Below are 18,465 nucleotides of genomic sequence, written 5' to 3' on the forward strand. Positions count from 1 at the left end.
TGTAAAATGCGTGACTGGGTACACAGTAAATCAAATTCATCAGACGCTCCAATAATTAAGTTAATCAAAATTTTAATAAAGGTAACTTTTGGTAGGTAAGTAAAGAATGTTACCATATTACCTTCCTAAAAAAATAAGAAAATAAATAAAAAATCAGACTTAAAAAATTCCCTGATGATATGTAAACTAATCTTTAATTTTTAAAAAGAATTTAATGTTGATTTTTTTTTTTGGGGGGGGGGGGGTGTTTTCAGACTCTCCCTTTTATTCATTCAAACCAAAGTACATAAGTTACAAAATTAATAACATACAAACATATATACAGTAGTTAGAGGTACACGTACAATGCTACATCACGTCGAAATGAAAAGAAATAAGGAAGATAATTCAAGGAGAAAAGACAGCAACGTAATTTCTCCTAATAAACATAAATAGTTTTTTTCAGTCATTTTTTTTTTTTGGTTAGTAGTTCCGTATATAAGGAGAGTAGGGACGTTAACAGAGGCTCTTACTTGTAGGAGTAAAAATTGAAAACCTAATCTAGTTAATCACTTCATTTAGTATTTTTGTGTGAGTTCTATACAATTAAAATCTACCATTTTAAATTATTCTACACGTGTTATAGCTCATGTTATCCCTCTTTTTAAAAAGGATGATCCCTCTTTGGTGTCTAATTATAGACCTGTGTCGCTATTATCTTGTGTTAGTAAAATTATGGAAAGAATTATTTTTAAACATGTGTACAATTATTTCCATAGCAATAATCTGTTTTATCGATATCAAGCCGGTTTTCTACCCGGTCATTCTACTGTGTACCAATTACTTGCATTCTACTGTGTACCAATTACTAGAAACCTATCATAACATTGTACAAAACATTGATGAAGGTAAATCATGTTGTATGGTTTTTTGTGATCTTTCAAAAGATTTTGACAGGGTGTGGCACAAAGGTCTTATTTTTAAATTACAAACTTTATGGTATATCTGGTGATCTCCTTCAGTGGTTCTCTAGTTATTTAAGTCATAGGTCACAAAGAGTTATGTATAAGGATTTGTTATCGTCAAAACTTGATATATTTACAGGTGTTCCCCAGGGCTCTGTCTTGGGGCCACTTTTATTTCTGATTTATGTAAACGATGTGGCTGAAAATATGTTGTCAATGTGTAGATTGTTTGCTGATGACAATTCGCTTCAACAATCTTCATACAATATTTTAGACATTGAATATAAGTTAAACCACGATTTACATATTTTGGAATTATGGTCAAATAAGTGGCTTCTAAAATTTAACCCATCTAAAACTAAGGTTATTTTTTTTCAACACGAAAACTACTTCTGTTACGCCTAAAATATTTTTTAAAGGTGACAGACTGGAATGTGTTCCAGTCCATCGACACTTGGGTCTACTTTTGTCACAAAACCTCAGCTGGTCTACATATATTGACGGTATTGTAAACAATGCTTATAAGAAACTTGGGCTTTTGAAAAAACTTAAGTACAAACTGAGTAGAAGTAACCTTTGGAAATTGTACACTACCTTTATTAGACCTACGCTTGAATACACTTCTATTGTTTGGGATGGCTGCTCTAAACACGATGCTGATAAGCTTGAAAAAGTGCAACTAGCTGCCGCTAGAATTGTCACAGGGCTTCCTATTTTTGTATCTTCAGAAACACTCTACTTAGAAACTGGGTGGGAAACTTTAAAATCCAGGCGCTATATTGCAAAAATGACTACTATGTTCAAAATTCATAAAGGGGGTGTTCCTGAGTATTTGAGTAATATTGTCCCGAACACGCATGAAAATGTATCAAAATATAATACCCGTAATAAAGAACAGTTTATTGTCCCAAGATGTAGATTAGAAGTATACAAAAGGTCCTTTGTACCAGATGCTGTGAAGCAGTGGAATTTATTAAAAGTAGAAGCGAGAGAAGCCATCTCAATTAATTCATTCCGTAAAAACGTAATACATGTACTATTACAAAAGTCAGCAATCCACCAACATATTTTTCTTTTGGTAAACGCTATACAAACATAATTCATACCAAACTAAGACACAACTGTTTACTTAATTATGATCTTTATAAACGAAATATTATCGATAATCCTTTTTGTTCATGTGGTACAATGTAAATACGAAGATGTTTATCATTTCTTTTTTGCATGTAGAAATTATCCAAATGCTAGAAATAAGCTTTTTAACCGCCTGTTTTTGAGTTGGTCAATATTGACACAAATTTGTTACTTTGGGGTGACACAGATTTGCCTCTACAAACTAATCGCACAATATTTGCTGCTGTCCATAAATTTATTGATGAAACCTGTAGATTTTAAATTGCTATGTTATTGAGCAGAACTTTCAATCATGTTACTTGTTAAATTAATATTTCTATGCATTTTTTTTTCTTTGCATGACAATTGTTATATTTAAGGAGAGGAACCAGTAAGTTGTAAGAACTTGCTTCCGATCCATTTGCTTATGTCAATAAAATATGTTCAAAACAAAAAAAAAACCCATTTGTACCCAGTAATTGCAGTTTACTGGGTATCCTTAAAAATTTGTCAATTAATAATTTATACGTTCATTATAGATGACAAAAATAACGACCATACATTTCGCGTCGCGGGAAATGTCATTGTGACGTCACGATTTTCACTGGAAAGTCGATTGAAAATCGGACGCCATCCGGTTTCCAATCGACTTTCAGATTTTGCTTTCGACTTTCGACTCGGCTGGTCACACGGTACGATTTTAGTCGAAAGCAAATCGAATGGAAAAATCGGATGGAAAATCGAATGAAAAATCGCATCGTGTGACCGCACCTTAATACATACTTGGTACCCATATGAGATAGCCAGTACACATTATGACGCCATTGTTCTTTACTACACAAGATTATAATGGACATCAACAAAAATGCTTCGGCGCAAGGGCATGCTCTATTTTATTTAACTGAATCAAGGTGTATTAAGAAGCAATATATTCCAAAATTTGCTGGTATTGTTGCACAAATATCAACAGCTCAGTTGTATAATTTCTATTCGTGAAGTTTTTAGTTGAATAAGGGTAAAAATGTACCGTCCGGTATAAGTTTCTTCAAATTTCAATCAAATGAGAAAATGACAAGGATTGGTGCAGCAGTTTTATTAATCTATAGAATATTCTTCTTAGAATTATACAATTTTTATATAAAAATAAGCAGGGTAACCCCTTTGCGCCGAAGCTGTTTTGTTGATGTGATTTATTACCTCAGTAGGTTAGATCAGTGACGTCATAATGACGTCATAATGTGTACTGGCCATACCTATCGTCAATCTCCTATGCAGAGTTGTCGTTCGTTCCTCTCTCAGACACCTCTGCAATGGGCTCACGTCAAGATTTTTGACATAACGTAAAAAACATAACATTTCAAGGATTATTTCAAATTAAACTAATAATTTTACATCTATTTAGTAAATATCTATCTTTATGGACTATCATTAGCTCGGACATTTAATTATAATGAATGGAAACAAACGCACTATTTCTCGTGCTTAACACCGTAACACCGTGATATACGCGAGCCAACGACAGAGGTGAATGTATGAGGCGATGGCAGAGAGTGACCTATCGTGGGTACCAAGTATGCATAAGAAAATAAATCAAAACTTTCTCTGAATAATAAATATACCTCTTATGCGTTTCTATTAGCTTATTTGAATAGAAACGCCTATATCTAGCCTTAACTTGCATGCGTAAACATAAAATGTTTTATTAAAGTCACGTATACATAATTCAAATAGCAGATGACTTCGTTAGGATGAATCATCATTTTTTTTCACATGAATCGTACTTTAATACAAAAATATAATATAATTTGTGATACACTTATGCCCCCGACAGATAATTGGAATTTTTCTAAGTCCAAGGGACATAACTCTGTCAAAAATTGCTCGATCGTACCCAGAACAAAACTTGACCTAGATATTCTTATGATATATCTGACAGGTACATGTATATCAAATTTCATTTCAGTATGTGCAACCTCTGCGAAGAAAGTAAACGGGAAATTGAAAATAAAAATTGCTCGATCATACTCAAAACAGAACTTGAACTAGATATTCTTACGATAAATCTGTATACCAAATTTCATTACAGTACGTGCAACCTCTGCGAAGAAATTGAACAGAAACTGTTGGTGGACCTACAGACAGACCGACCGACCAACAAACAGCAGAAAAGCAACATGCCCTTCCTTCTTCGAAGGGGGCAATAAAATGTTACAGTGAAATATGTGGAGATAACGAACAGTATTCAAGCTCAAAAGTCCAGTAAACATTACAAAATAGGTGCAGAGCAAACACGGACCTCCAAAACATCAGAGGTGGGATCAGGTGCCATGGAGTGAGCATCCCCTGCCGCCGGTCACACCCGCCGTGTGCTCCTTGTCATGATCAGGAAATAACGGAAAAATCCGTCGACAATTCAGTGTGTAAATAATGGTCTAACAATTGGTATGAAAAACGTCAGTCAGCATTTGACTCAATGATAAATTGTATTTGCTGACAAGGTCATTGTATCGACCATAGAACTTACGAAATGATTACTTTAAACGAGACTGCTGATATTCTTGTTTCATCAACTTGTTTGTCAATAATTTACCTCGTTTTAGAAATTGTACATGCTTAGAGCATGCTCTTGCGTATCGAATCAACTGTGAGATATAAACCCCGTATGCAGGTGATGAAGGTATATTGCTGCATAAGTAAGGGAAGTTGACGATTGAAAAGTTAAAGTCATCACGTTTATCATAAAGCTTGGTTGTTAGATTACCATTAACGTCTTTGTCAAGTAAAATATTCAGATATGAAACAGATGTGTCAAACTCTGTAGTATCTTTTATCTCAAGCTCACTGGGATATATCGTATCGACATAAGAATGGAAATAACCATTGTATATTGACAATACGTCGTCGATATATCTAAATGTCGAGTTGAAGTTTCATTCATTTCAAAGTAACTTTCCTGCGTTACTTAGTAAGGCAGAAAGTTTATCAGCGGTTGTGGAGTACCCTGTGTGTCTGGCATAGCCAAAATACCAGAGTTTTGAACAGGCATGAACACAATATTCCTCCTTTGCACTGACAGTACCATCCTTGTAACTCAGAATCAGTGTACTGTATGCAAACTTAAGGTTGTATTGCTTACCAGTCAGTGGAATGATGGGACTGAACGCGGGCGTGGAGTAAGTCTTTGTATTAGAAAGATGAATTTTATAGATGTTTCTCTGAAAATGTCGATGCTTGTTTAATCTGATAGATACCAAACGTAATTTGTCTGAGATCTGTAAGGATAAGAACCAGAAAATCAAGCAATAGATCCTTGGCATCCATGAGTTTCCATTGTTTGGACCCGCTGTTGAATGTCATTGCACACAGCGTTTTTGGAGCGGCTTTTCCGTTGTGTTGGAAGCAATACGCATACTGCGGCCTAATTCATTATACCCGCCGTTATTGCTTTTCAAAGGAGGTTATTATTTGTTGAGTATAGCAGCTACGATGCCCACAAAATCGCCAATCGATGGAATTTTGGACTACATGAACAAGGTATCTCCATTTCCTTAAGCGACCGTTGGCTGCCTCAACATCCACCTTACCTTTGTCACACATATCGACAAGCTTGCTTCTTTTGTACTAAAGCTTTCTCAACGAATGGGGGCATCTCCGTTCTGAAACCACAGCTCTGAAGAAACTAGAGAGCATCCCGAAAACCGTTACCGACTATAAGCAGATATTTTTTCTCCATGAAATTCCCGGAATTGGACTTTACAATGTGCAAAGAGTCGTTATTCTTTTCATTCGCATAGTACGGCCCCATTACATCAATAATATAACGATTTGTGTTAGTAATTATAAAAGATTTAACTGGACTGAATATGTCAATCTTTGGAACTGATATTTTGAACTCTTGTATGGATATGTATGTGCCATCCAAAACGAGTATCACAGTATCTGAGATTGGGTCAGTAAACAGTTGTTTTGCAATGTCAGTGGTGTGTGTTCACGATTTCATTTCTTGATATATTGCATTCAAATGCACTGCACAACATCAACTACCGACTGGAGAAACAAAACTAAACTGTACGAAAAGTTCTGATCGTGCAGTGGTTGATAAATCTCCAAGTGTTGTCTTATTAAACAGACAAATAGCACATTTCCTATTAGATATTCCTAACGAAATGACTGGAAGCGAAATAATTGAATTTTGTTTTGGAACACCCTGTACATCTTTATCACCTAGCTGAGGTGTGTTCAGCAGAGCGAGCGCTCGCGAGAAAAAAACTGTCTTTATTCAATATGGCGAACGTTTCACTGAAATTCTATGATGATTTTAAAATTGTTGATTTTTAAAAGATTAATCGCTTACGGTTATTCCCGGAATGCATGATCGAAGGAGATTTCAATTTTAGATACTTTGTTTACCATTACGACAAACCGAAAGTTGATATGGCATGGGATGGTTGACTCGAGTACAAGATTATTAGAGACTTCGACAATCGGGCCGTTTTTTGTCTCTGTAAGTTTGAAAATAAATACAGAGTAACAAATAAGTGGTTCCCTTGTCTTATGTCATTATTGTCTGCTTCAGATACTTAATACCACCAACTGAGCAATGGCAAAATATTTTAAGGAAACGTTATTTTAGTGTTCGGACTGTGAAGTAATTTTTTTTTAGTTTGTATGATTGTCAGAATCATAACTGTCCAGCAAATTAATCGCCCTCAGAGAGACATTCTAATTCTAAAAAGATTTAGAATTAGAGGAGCACGAGGAAAATACTTTGTAAAATATGTGCAAATAAATTTTATAGTAGCATATCAGAGTATCCTTGCATTGAATCATTGACTATAGTTTTTGACAAAGTTAAACTGTATATAAGCCTAAATATGAGCACAGGATGTGCTACTTTTCATTTAATATTGGTTTTTAAAATTTTTTGAAGATTACCTTATTCATTGATCAAAATATGGACTGTTTAATTAACACCATGGGTCAGATCAGTTGTTTGGTTTGTGCAGTAAATCTAAAATAAATAATGTCCCACAAAATACATGATATGTATGTGTACAAAGTTAATGTTTCACAAATGTATCCATGTTAACAACCTTCTGCACTTTGTACAACTAAGTTAGTAATTACTATAAGCAGTAAGGAAGCAGACTTTTAAGAATGTTCACTCATCTGAAGTCTTTGTGTAATTAATAATGCACATACCAGACTCTTATTCTTTGGGGAGAAAAGTATTTATCTAACCTGGAAGTTTTTATGTTTCATAAACTATAGTAAAGAGGAGTCAGTTGCAGTATCAAGTAAGACAAGGTTGAGGGAAAGTGATGAAGATCTAGGTAATTCTTAACATCATCCTATTGATTCATCCTATTTATATGTAATCAAACAATATGTAGTTTCATTTCCAAGTTAATAATACATCATCCCTTATAAATGATATAAAATTATTCAAAGCATATTTTATAAACATTAACTTTTATATTATTTTACTCAAGGACTGTGAATCTTTTATAAATGTCTGTACATGTACATGTAGAGGTCTGCCTTAATTGATAAAATTAAATTTCAGATTCATCTGTAGCTCTTCCAGATGCTGATATCGATGTTCCATCAGGAAAGCAAGGAGGTGAAGTTTATGATTAAATGATTGAAATCATCAATGTCCTTCACATACTAATGTTTATTTTTTTTTTATTTTGTCAGCATTATGGTTGGTAAATTGATAAATATCTTCCTCGTGGCAGTGTCATTTAGCTGTTCATTTATGAATAATTCAATGTATCTGGAAAAGGTGCCTGTTGGGGCCTGAGAATATCTTAGTTGAAATTGTATCTGCTAATCTTTACAATTACGACATTTTAATTTCTGTTTGTCTAAATAATTATTTCTCATCCAACTACCCTAATTCTAAGTGTTGAAATCAAAAGACTGATAATAGGGAGATTTCCATTTTTATACCCCCGCTCCGAAGGAGAGGGGGTATACTGTTTTACCCTTGTGTGTCTGTAGGGATTAACTTTAAATTCATGGTTAGTAGGGTTAGTGGGGATGTTAATTCCTGGGTTAGAGTAAACTTGGTATTAAAGTGTACAGATACTGTACAAAGTAACAATTCAGCGATACATCGACCGTATTGATCGCAAGGGCCCACAATACACATATCATATTTGCATGTACCTATTGTTATACAGCACAATTTAATTTTCATTGTCTTTTTTTGAAAATCTTCCTGCAACATAACAAATTTTAATGTTCCAATATGACTAAATACAAGGTAGCAAAGAAAAAATACAATGTTAATACTTAGCTCAACCTATAATTAACTTTGGTTAGGGGTGTAAAGATATTCTTTTTATATTTTCAGTATCTGTGGAGGTAAGCAAACAAGAATATGTTATGGTATCAGTGAATTCAATTGTTGACAACTGTATCATTATACATGTATTGCATAGCACGTCATGATATGTATCGTATCGTTTGGTAGCTTGCGATACTCAGGCATATTACAGGGCTATATCAATTGTTATGTCATCTAATATATCCATCTACATCAACAATAAAGTATGAACTGAACCCATTGTGGCTGTGTCCACTATTACATAAACAGGTTCTACTGGCTCTGGAAATTATAATCTCTTCAAATTTTGTGAAAGAAATAATGACCGAATTTTTATATAACAGGAAATCAAAGACAAAAATGAAAAATATAAAATTTAATAATATTATGTCATGTACATGTGAATTTAATATCTAAGTCTGCACATGAAATATATATTCCTATGTGAGATTTTAAAAATAAATCACATATGATTCTGTATCTGGGCCTAATTCTTGTTGGGTTAATGAGACACAACTTTTAAGCTGAGCAAGTCAAAAAACATCTTAAGCATCTCATTCTATTATACACTTATCATATGAAAGATATAACAACAAATGATTAAATCACTAAATGGTGTTTACAGTTGAATACACAGTTCCATAGTAGTTCGCGACCTTATATTTTGACCAATGATATACGTCGAAAAATAAGCTCCGCCCACCATTACGTACCTCGGACAAGACTCGGACATAAGCGCCATGTTGTGTACGATTAGTACGGTGATGTTTACATTGTTTTCAACGTGAAAATAGATATATTCTGAAGAGAAAATGGTGAAACATTGTTCATTTGGAACGTGTAATTCGGACAGTCGGTATAAAGACAAGCTTAATGGTGCCAAGTTTATACCATTTCCCAAACCAAAGACGAACTTGCAGAAGTGTATGCGGTGGATTGCGTTATGTCATAGGCCACAGCATCAGCTAAATGTCAACAAAATAACAAAAGATACGTATATATGTACTAAGGTAAGGTATTTTGCTCTTTATATATGTATGCAGTCTTTTATGATTAATATATCGAAATTTGTAAACCAGCGGAGAAAGCGAACAGGCATATTTGTTCAATGAAAAATAAATATCGGCCTGTTGATTATAGCAAGTTATACATGTTGCTGTATTTGATTATTTTCAATCGTCAGTCATTAGATTAAATAATAAGCATTATATTAATGATGAACGTTATTTATATTATAAGTGCATGTATCATCGAAACATAGAATGGTTCTACAGTTAGAAGTACTTTTACAAGTAATATTTTTGTTTCTTAGCATTTCTTCAATATTGATGGGCCAACAGCAGAGTACCCAGACCCATGTGATGCAAAAACGGGGGAATTTAAGAAGGCAAGACATCTTCCATCCCGTCACCCTTTCAATGCATTTATTGGAAATGCTACTTCCAGTGACGTACTGTCAGTTAGGTAATATATGGATATAATATAGTTAATTACACATAGTTTGTTTGTTGTTTACGTCTCTCTCGAGAATTTTTCACTCATATGGAGATGCACCACTTGCCGGTGGAGAGCTGCAAATTTTGACCTATGCTCGGCACTTAGGGCCATTGAGCAGTGAGGGATCTTTTTCGTGCCAGCACCTACTGCAACACGGGACCTCGGTTTATATGGTCTCATCCGAAGGACCTGTTTCCATGTCCCACAGTGGGATTCGAACCCACAACGTAAGGATCACTCCTTATCTTGCGACTCTACAAGTGTTACCCCCAATGTTTTATTTTCTTATCTTGATCATAATGTAATGTTTATTGAAAGTTTTGAATACATTTTTTTGTAGTGAGGTCATTGAAGATATGGAGACCTGTACAACCGAGAGTGATGTTTATCTTCAGGAAACTGCCTGTCAAACAAGTGAACAGTGTAGGTTTGCGTCTCATAATTTCTAATTATAATATTTCAGCCTTGTTTATTGGTGAAGAACCTTACCAATCATTCTAATAGGTCAGAGGAAAAGCAGTGTATATTTGTAGCATTAATTTATTCCATTATGATAAATAAACACAGATATTTTACATATACTTTGACTATATCAGATTCTCAGCGATTTAACATATTCAGCACCATGCTGCAAGTAGAAATTTGAAAGCATCTCAAACATTCTGTTTTGAAAAATTAAATCCTCTTTTATATTTTTGAACAAAAATGTTCTTTCTAGTAAAAACAACGAATTTGCAGAAAGTAGCCCCTGACACCATCATTTGACCCTGTATTTGAAAAAAATAGTCATGGTTCTTCTTTAGTTCAAATTTTCCATCATTTTCTTGAAGCCGGAATTTTGGAATCTGTTGTACTGCTTCTGAGATAGTCATATCGCGTGCAGTAAATGGGCATTTCACTTCTAGGACACCAGTTTCCCCCTCAAAACACACCTTGCCATCTGGTGAGGCAGCTAGATAAGGAAAATCAGGGTTTATAACCAATCCACAATCATGAATATGCCTCTCCTGGAAGGATTCCAAATATTTTTTCTTAGCTGCATTTTCATTTCCTTTACCATAAGATGTGGCACTAGTAGAAAAGTGTTTATTTGAGGCTGGAAAAATATCCTTTAGAAAGACGTCATTTACAGCCTTTTTTCGTTTGCAGATTTTTCCGAACTGTGAGGCTGTTAGTCGTTCCTTTCTTTCTTTGAACCATGTTTCACAATTAGCTTGATCGACAGTCTCTTTTTCATTTTTCTCTGCATCTTGCATAGTTGTGGCAAACATTTTCACTATATTGCCATATTTTTCATTCACTGTAATATTTTTTACAATTTTTGGAAATTTTGTCTCCCCACATTTCCCAGCATCAACTTGAGGATGTTCTTTAAAATGCTGAAACTAATCAAATAAAATTTTATCATATATTTTCATATTTATGTATTTGAAGAAAATCTCTGCAAATAATGAAGGTTAGTTGTAAAGGTTTATTATGTTTTTTTTCCAGTATTTTCATCAATGGAGATGTTAGCAATGGCAACCAGAATACATCAGTTGGAGAAGGAAAATAGAGAACTATGTGAAGCTTTAGAAGCCTTGCAGTCTAATAACCAAAGCCTTAGAAGCACCTACACACAAACTGATATGCATGTTCAATTTCAATGTGGAGTCTGTGTCAAACTCAAAAATAAAAAAAATATTTCAGTATTATACAGGGATAACACATTTACGTTTTCTGATGCTGATATCTTTTTTGTTTCCAAATGGAACTTTTTCAGATGCTAACCCTGTTACTTATGATTCAAATAGGGAAGAGGTAAAGAGACTGCCTGTAGATCAACAAGTATTTTTGTTCCTATGCAGAATTAGGAAAGAACTTCAAGTTAAAGACTTGGCTTGTAGATTTAATTTGAAGATTCAAAGTGTGTCAACCATACTAAAAGGCATCTCCAAGTATATATATTTACGCATAGGATCACTCAGTTACTGGCCACATAGAGATACAATTATTCAGAACATGCCTTCTACATATAAAGAAGAATTTCCAAACTGTGTTGCTATTATTGATTGTACAGAAATAAAGATACAAAGGCCCTCATCACTATTATGCCAAAGTCAATGTTACAGTGAATATAAATCAGCAACCACGTTGAAATCCCTTGTGGTGTGTGACCCAAGAGGTTCTATTTTATTTGTGTCTGATTTATACTGTGGATCTATTTCAGACAATGAAATTTGTACCAAAAGTGGATTTTTTCAGTATCTAGAATCTCAGATGAGGCAAAGATATTTACATCCAGGGGACTCTATCATGGCAGATAAGGGGTTCAAAATAGAGGACCAGCTGGCTGAACTGGGACTAACACTGAATATCCCTCCGTTTGCTTCTAAAGCCCATTCCATGAGTGCAGCTGATGTGACTTTAACAAGAAAAATCGCTGCTCACAGAATACATGTTGAAAGAGCCATTAACCGAATCAAGTGCTTTAAACTGTTCAGCAAGAAAATTCCTGTCTCTTTGTTGCATAGTATAAATGAATATTGGGTGTGTGCTTCTCTTCTCACAAATTTTCAGGACACATTAGTGAAATTATCATAGTGTTCAACCACATTTGTACATGATTATTTATTATGTTTACCCCATATTCCCAATGGATACCACCCGACATTGGATATTTTTTTCACATCCCACTGCTGTGACATAAAACATTGATATTGATGTTTAAAATATGTGATAAAAAGAATCTCCCATGATTTGTGGTTGGGTGTGATTTTATCCAACAAGTGCTTTTTTATCCCCTCGCCTTGACTCGGGGATAAGAAACACACAACTTGTTGGATAAAAAATCATATCCAATCACAAATTATGGGAGATCCTACATTTATATGTATGCAATGTTAATGAATTTTAAAAAGTGAAAGTTGAATGAACTTTTTCAATTAAAAAAAATCAAAGATATTTTGAGAATTACTGAATTAAAGTCTTTGTTGATTTCATGTCCTCCAAAAGCCATCTTACATGATATTTAAGCATGGATCCTGTTTGTATATTTCCACAAATAGATGGCTCTAATTGAACATCCTCTTGCAGCAAATATGATAGTGGCAGTGACGGATCAACCTTAAGCTTTTTGATATCCTCAGGAAACATCAGGAATTCTACAAAGAGAAAAAAATTAAACTTTAGTTCAATAGTTGAAAAACCATAACATTCTGTCCTGTTATAAATAGTTGATTTATTGTGATTAATAGCTATATGAAATTGCATTGGGCGTTTACGTTTAATTTGGTTTGTCCACATAAACTGGTTTCTTCTTTCTTGGGGTTGGTTTGGGCTTTGAGAATACCATGGAGGATAAGGGTTCCGGTTGAATTTTAGTCCCCCTAGGCTTGTGCCATTGTTGAGGCAAACTTGTGCAGGGTAGCTCTGCAGGAACCTGATTCAGTCCAAGACGCTTATAATGCTGAATAGTGTATATCAATGCCGTTGTGTGAGCACATGTTCCAGAGAGTCTACAGTAAACATTGATCAATTTTTAATCAACTTACTCACGGTACGGAATAATTCGTAATATAAATTAGCCATGAAGGAAAAAAAATAACTCACCCTGCCTGACAAGAGCAATGACTATCGTCAATGACACACACATCATAGTTTATCGTCATATTTATCTTGTGGGGATCCTCGCTCTTTTTCATAGACCAGTAACATTTTGCCGTAATTTCTACGTTTTTATTGGTGGAAGTATACAATTTTACTGCATGGAGATAACCATTAATTATACCCCCTCTCCTTTGCACGGGATGTAACGACGACATTTTTAAAGTAATCTAGCGATATACTCGCAGGAATTATTCCTAGAGCGTTTGTATCAGCCGCCGTTTTTCATCTCTCTTTGTCCGAGTCTGCTTCGTTGCTATGATGTATCTATGGTGGGCGGAGCTAATGCTGCGGCTGTGGAACTGTGTATTGTGATCTGGTACTTGCACTCTGAACTATAAAATGTGGTTCTCTGTAGCTTTTTCAATTTAAACTAATCTATAATGCATTTAAAGATTTTTTCAACATGTTTCTTTTTTTTTTTTCATCTTTTAGTTTGCATTGTGTATCGATAAATCTTGTATTCATGCATCTTACTTAAAACACTGGACATGCCGGAGCTGGAGCCTTCCAAGGATGCCATTGTTTTGATGGAAGCAGACGATAAAGAGATATGACACACAAACCACTTATAAGTAACTGTATCTGTTACATATTTAACACAGAGACAAAAAGTGGTGAAAAGTTTGTCACTTCTCATTTCCATCACATCTTACAGCAAATAAAACCAAAACACGACTATGGCGCATAAAACGTTGCTTTATTCGATAATCTTGAGATATATATTCATAATCTTGTGATGTATATTCAAAATCTTGTGATGTATGTTCAAAATCTTGTGATGTGTATTCAAAATCTTGTGATGTATATTCATAATCTTGTGATGTATGTGCTATATCTTGTTATGTTTATTCAAAATCTTGTGATGTATGTTCTATAATCTTGTGATGTATATGCAATATCTTGTTATGTATATTCAAATTCTTGTGATGTATGTTCTATAATCTTGTGATGTATGTGCTATATCTTGTTATGTATATTCAAAATCTTGTGATGTATGTGCAATATCTTGTGATGTATATTCGAAATCTCGTGATGTATGTTCTATAATCTTGTGATGTATGTGCAATATCTTGTGATGTATATTCGATAATCTTGTGATGTATATGCAAAATCTTGTGATATATGTTCTATAATCTTGTGATGTATATTCGATAATCTTGTGATGTATGTGCAATAATTGCATTTTGGGTAATATGACGCAATAGTGTTCTAGTTAAGTAAGGACAATTTTCATTGGTTGGAAATAACGAAAGTAGCGGGATGATGCATACATAGATCAATTGGACTTTCATTTCTTTCGTTTTGATCGCCGAAATATTGCCGACTCGGCGTTAAACAATAATTATCAATCAGTCTTTCGTTTTGATACAAAGAAAAGAGACATAAGATATGGATTATATATGCAGGTATATCAGTGAGGAAGATATAAATGTAATTAACATGATAAATAGAGTGAAGTCCTCAACTGCAAATCATCGAAAATCTTTTTCTCTAAAGAAAAACAATAGCTGTTCATCAAGCTTTTTTCTTCTCCTGTAAAAGAGCTGATCGGTAGTCTAGTGATAATGAAAACACAAAAAAGATTATCTTCTTGTCATATTAATCAGGGTGATTTTTTCCAGATTTTATATTTGGAATATACTCATGATAAATTTGAAGAGTATATATAGAAGTTTAAGGCTTATGTAATTACAATGTCAACTATACTCTGTCTTTTGTATGTTTTTTTTTCAGTTCGCAGCTACTGTATACATCACTGTCATATGATTTTCTCAGTGTATTACACATGTAGTAGGACAGCTGATTAGGTTTGACATGAGATATGGTGATTGGTCACCTACAATCATGATTGCTAAAACTGATGTCCAACTTGATACAACCCAATGTTTAACCTAAGTGACCTAAACTTATCTCACAGATTTTTTGTAAGCCTTAGTCATTTTAAATATACAATGTACATGCGTGCTTTATTTGGAGAGTTGTAACTTGTTTGAAGAAGTCAGATAAAACCCCTGTTTTTTCCCTGTCAATTGAAAGCAAAATATCACTGTCTAAATCTTCTGCAGAGTTGTATCAGCTACAGCCTTGATAGATGCTACTAAAATGAAACAAGACATTCCATCACATATAGATATGCTTGCAATGGCTTACATCTCTTACATAAATCATCATACTGTGAAGGCTTTCACTTGTCTTTAACTCCAATTGGCTTCATAACATTTTGCTCAAAGCTAATACATGTATATCCTGGCTCAACATCAGATGTTTGTCATAGTCCTACATAGTGAGGTTCAAATTCTAAAAAAAAATCAGTGCAGGAGTCCTTAATTATCTTACATGTATCTGATGAAAGATTCATCATTCACTGAATCAGGACTGTGTCTAAATATACCAGTTTTTCTTTTATTCAGAGGTCAGTTCACTTAACTAAGAGGCTGCATTGTGCTTTAAAATTGCCAGTGCACATTACTGCCACGTGCCAATGAAAGGATCAAAAAATGAAATACTTCATTTTTGGTTTACTTTCACAGATATTTCAACCATGTTCATCTTGTTAACTTGCAAGTCCCTCTTTTGAAAGAAGTTGTATAATATAACTTCAATATCCTTTTGTCACTTGTTCAACTATTATATACATATACTTAAGTCTATGTTCTCCCAATGTTTCTTATGGAAGTTTTGTATTTTGTAGATTCTTTAAGAGTGAAATTGACCATTTTATGTGTTTTAAAAAAATCTTACATTCATCAGGTCGCCCGCGTGGCGCAGTGCTTAGAGCATCTGCTCTAGAGTCCCGAAGTAAGGAGTTGATCCTAATGTCGTGGGTTCGAATCCCACTGTAGGACGTGGAGGCCGGTCCTTCGGATGAGACCGTACAAACCGAGGTCCCGTGTCACAGTAGGTGCTGGTACGAAAAAGATCCCTCCCTGCTCAATGGCCCTAAGTGCGAAGCATAGGACAAAATTTGCAGCTCTCCATTGGCAAGTGGTGGCACCTCCATATGAGTAAAAAATACTCGAGGGGGACATTAAACAACATACAAACAAACACACTTATCAGTTGGACAGCAATTAATGGCAATGAGTACTTCACTTATTCCTTTGACAATATAAGTATTTTAAATACACAGGTTACTTGTTGCAATATTTAAATGATCACGTTTTACAAATGAATGATTAAAAATTAGACATTATGCAGAAAAGGCATTTTTACATGTCACAGAACTACACGTGTATGGAATTTACTACCAAATTTTGCATGTCCATGCACTAAAAAGGTACTGAATTGAATTTTTTTTTTTTGTACAAAATCTCCTTCACTTTATTTATCTCAGATTTACATTGACATATCTATTACTGAACAGAACAGAGACCAACATAGTTTGTCAAAGTTTCTAGTTTTCTCTTGGTGCTGGAATAAAGGTACTGTAGTAAAAATTTATAGCAGTGCAATATTTTTAGTACATTCCTTATCCTACACAATTCTTATCATAATGACACTGTTGATCAGGGTCCCAACCAAAAAGATGCAACATGTCTTGTTAAACATGTGTTGACCTTGAATCTGGTGGTAGTAGGCAAGGTCAGTTTTCAGATGTAATGAATCTTCCTCGTATTCTGAAATATGAAAATATAATTAACATTTATGTAAACTAAGGTAAATTTTTTACAGATAAATTTCGCCAAGTAGTCGGTGATAGCCCAAAGGAGCACTGGAGTAATAAGCCTTTTTATGATATTATAAACAATAACATGTACCTAAGTATAAGTCTTTCAGATAATTGACTGCATCTTCAGCTGTTAATAATGCAGCAGAATAGGTACACTTGACTTTCACAAACTTGGAAATTGCTGTCCTAGCATACAGAGTCTGGTAAGATACTTCACAGAGAGGAGGATGCAGAACTAAATTATGTGAAACACCTTAAGCACCCAAACAATTCATCGAGCCAAATTCCTGAAAAGTAAACCAAAATATTTCAATCATTGAAAACTAAAACCATGTCCATAGTACATGAATGCCCTGCCCAGTGTTCATTGTAATGCAACATGAAAAGAAATGTGCTTTGCTTCTTTGTTAAAGATAAGGTAAATGAGAGATATTGAGGTCAAGGTCACAGTGAAAGTTAAGTCAGAAAGATGTGACACAGTTGAATAGCTGTGACTAATTTGTGTTAGTGAACGAGGTATAAAGAAAATCTTGAGAATAGTTTCTTTCAAACTAATATTAAAACAAGACTATTAGTAAAGTCAAAATGTCATGGGGAAGGACAAGGTAAAAAATAATGGACAGAGTTGATAAGTTTTAACCAATAAGTTTTATTATATGTAATAAAGATAAAAATATCTTTAATGGTTTCTTTTAAATTGAGTTTTAAATAGTAGGGTCAAAAAGAACGTAAAAAACAGCTAGTCTGCAATTAATTAGTTTTTGCATAAAACAAAACAGTTTTATCTGATTTAATTCATTGATTTTTTCATAAACATTTAAATATATAACATTACACTAAAATTTAAATTTCATTGGATTTAGGACCCTCTATACACTAAAGGAAAAGATTTTTTGGACATTGAGAAAATTATAGTGTGTAAAGGTGTAAATGTTGAGCTTATCTATTACATGTTCAACATAGGGTACCTTGCATTTACCCCCAGGAAAAATGTTCAAAGAAAATGAAGTACTGATGAACAAAAATCACTGTTGTTTACTTTAATGGGTAAAATACCAGCAAATTAAAGTGTTCAATCTATTCATCTTAGCCTATTAAAATGTTATAAATGCTTTATTTGATCACAAATTAAGAAATAAAATGTACACGTCAATTTATTTTATTCTAGATCAAAGGACAGATTACTCTATCAGTCTATCTGCATAAAAATACCACAAATCAGAACTCTTTAGTGTGCAGTGTATAGAGGGCTCTTAAAT

At 34.0% G+C, this 18,465-nt stretch overlaps 1 protein-coding gene and 1 pseudogene across 1 annotated transcript; one reads left to right on the forward strand and one right to left on the reverse strand.

The window, feature by feature from the left end:
- The first annotated feature begins 9,026 nt into the window (after positions 1-9,026).
- LOC133191783 (uncharacterized) lies at positions 9,027-12,744 on the forward strand (annotated as a pseudogene).
- Positions 12,745-13,151: 407 nt separating this feature from the next.
- Positions 13,152-13,839, reverse strand: LOC133191793 (uncharacterized). Its single transcript, XM_061327531.1, has 2 exons — positions 13,480-13,839; positions 13,152-13,385 (listed from the first exon to the last, which is right to left on the reverse strand). Exons 1-2 carry the CDS (start codon positions 13,689-13,691, stop codon positions 13,154-13,156), a joined length of 444 nt encoding a protein of 147 aa, XP_061183515.1. The 5' UTR covers positions 13,692-13,839; the 3' UTR covers positions 13,152-13,153.
- Between the last annotated feature and the right edge of the window lie 4,626 nt (positions 13,840-18,465).

The sequence above is a fragment of the Saccostrea echinata genome, unplaced genomic scaffold (genome assembly GCF_033153115.1).
Source record: "Saccostrea echinata isolate AGI-Se365-2 ecotype Australia unplaced genomic scaffold, CSIRO_AGI_Sech_v1 ptg000001l, whole genome shotgun sequence".
NCBI classification, from domain to species: Eukaryota; Metazoa; Mollusca; class Bivalvia; order Ostreida; family Ostreidae; genus Saccostrea; species Saccostrea echinata.

Bases quoted from the DNA above. Each gene is read 5' to 3' on its own strand.
- LOC133191793 (XM_061327531.1), bottom strand. From the start codon at position 13,691: ATGTCGTCGTTACATCCCGTGCAAAGGAGAGGGGGTATAATTAATGGT. The intron at 13,386-13,479 runs GTGAGTTATTTT...TGTTTACTGTAG, and splicing joins CATTGCTCTTGTCAGGCAGG to ACTCTCTGGAACATGTGCTC.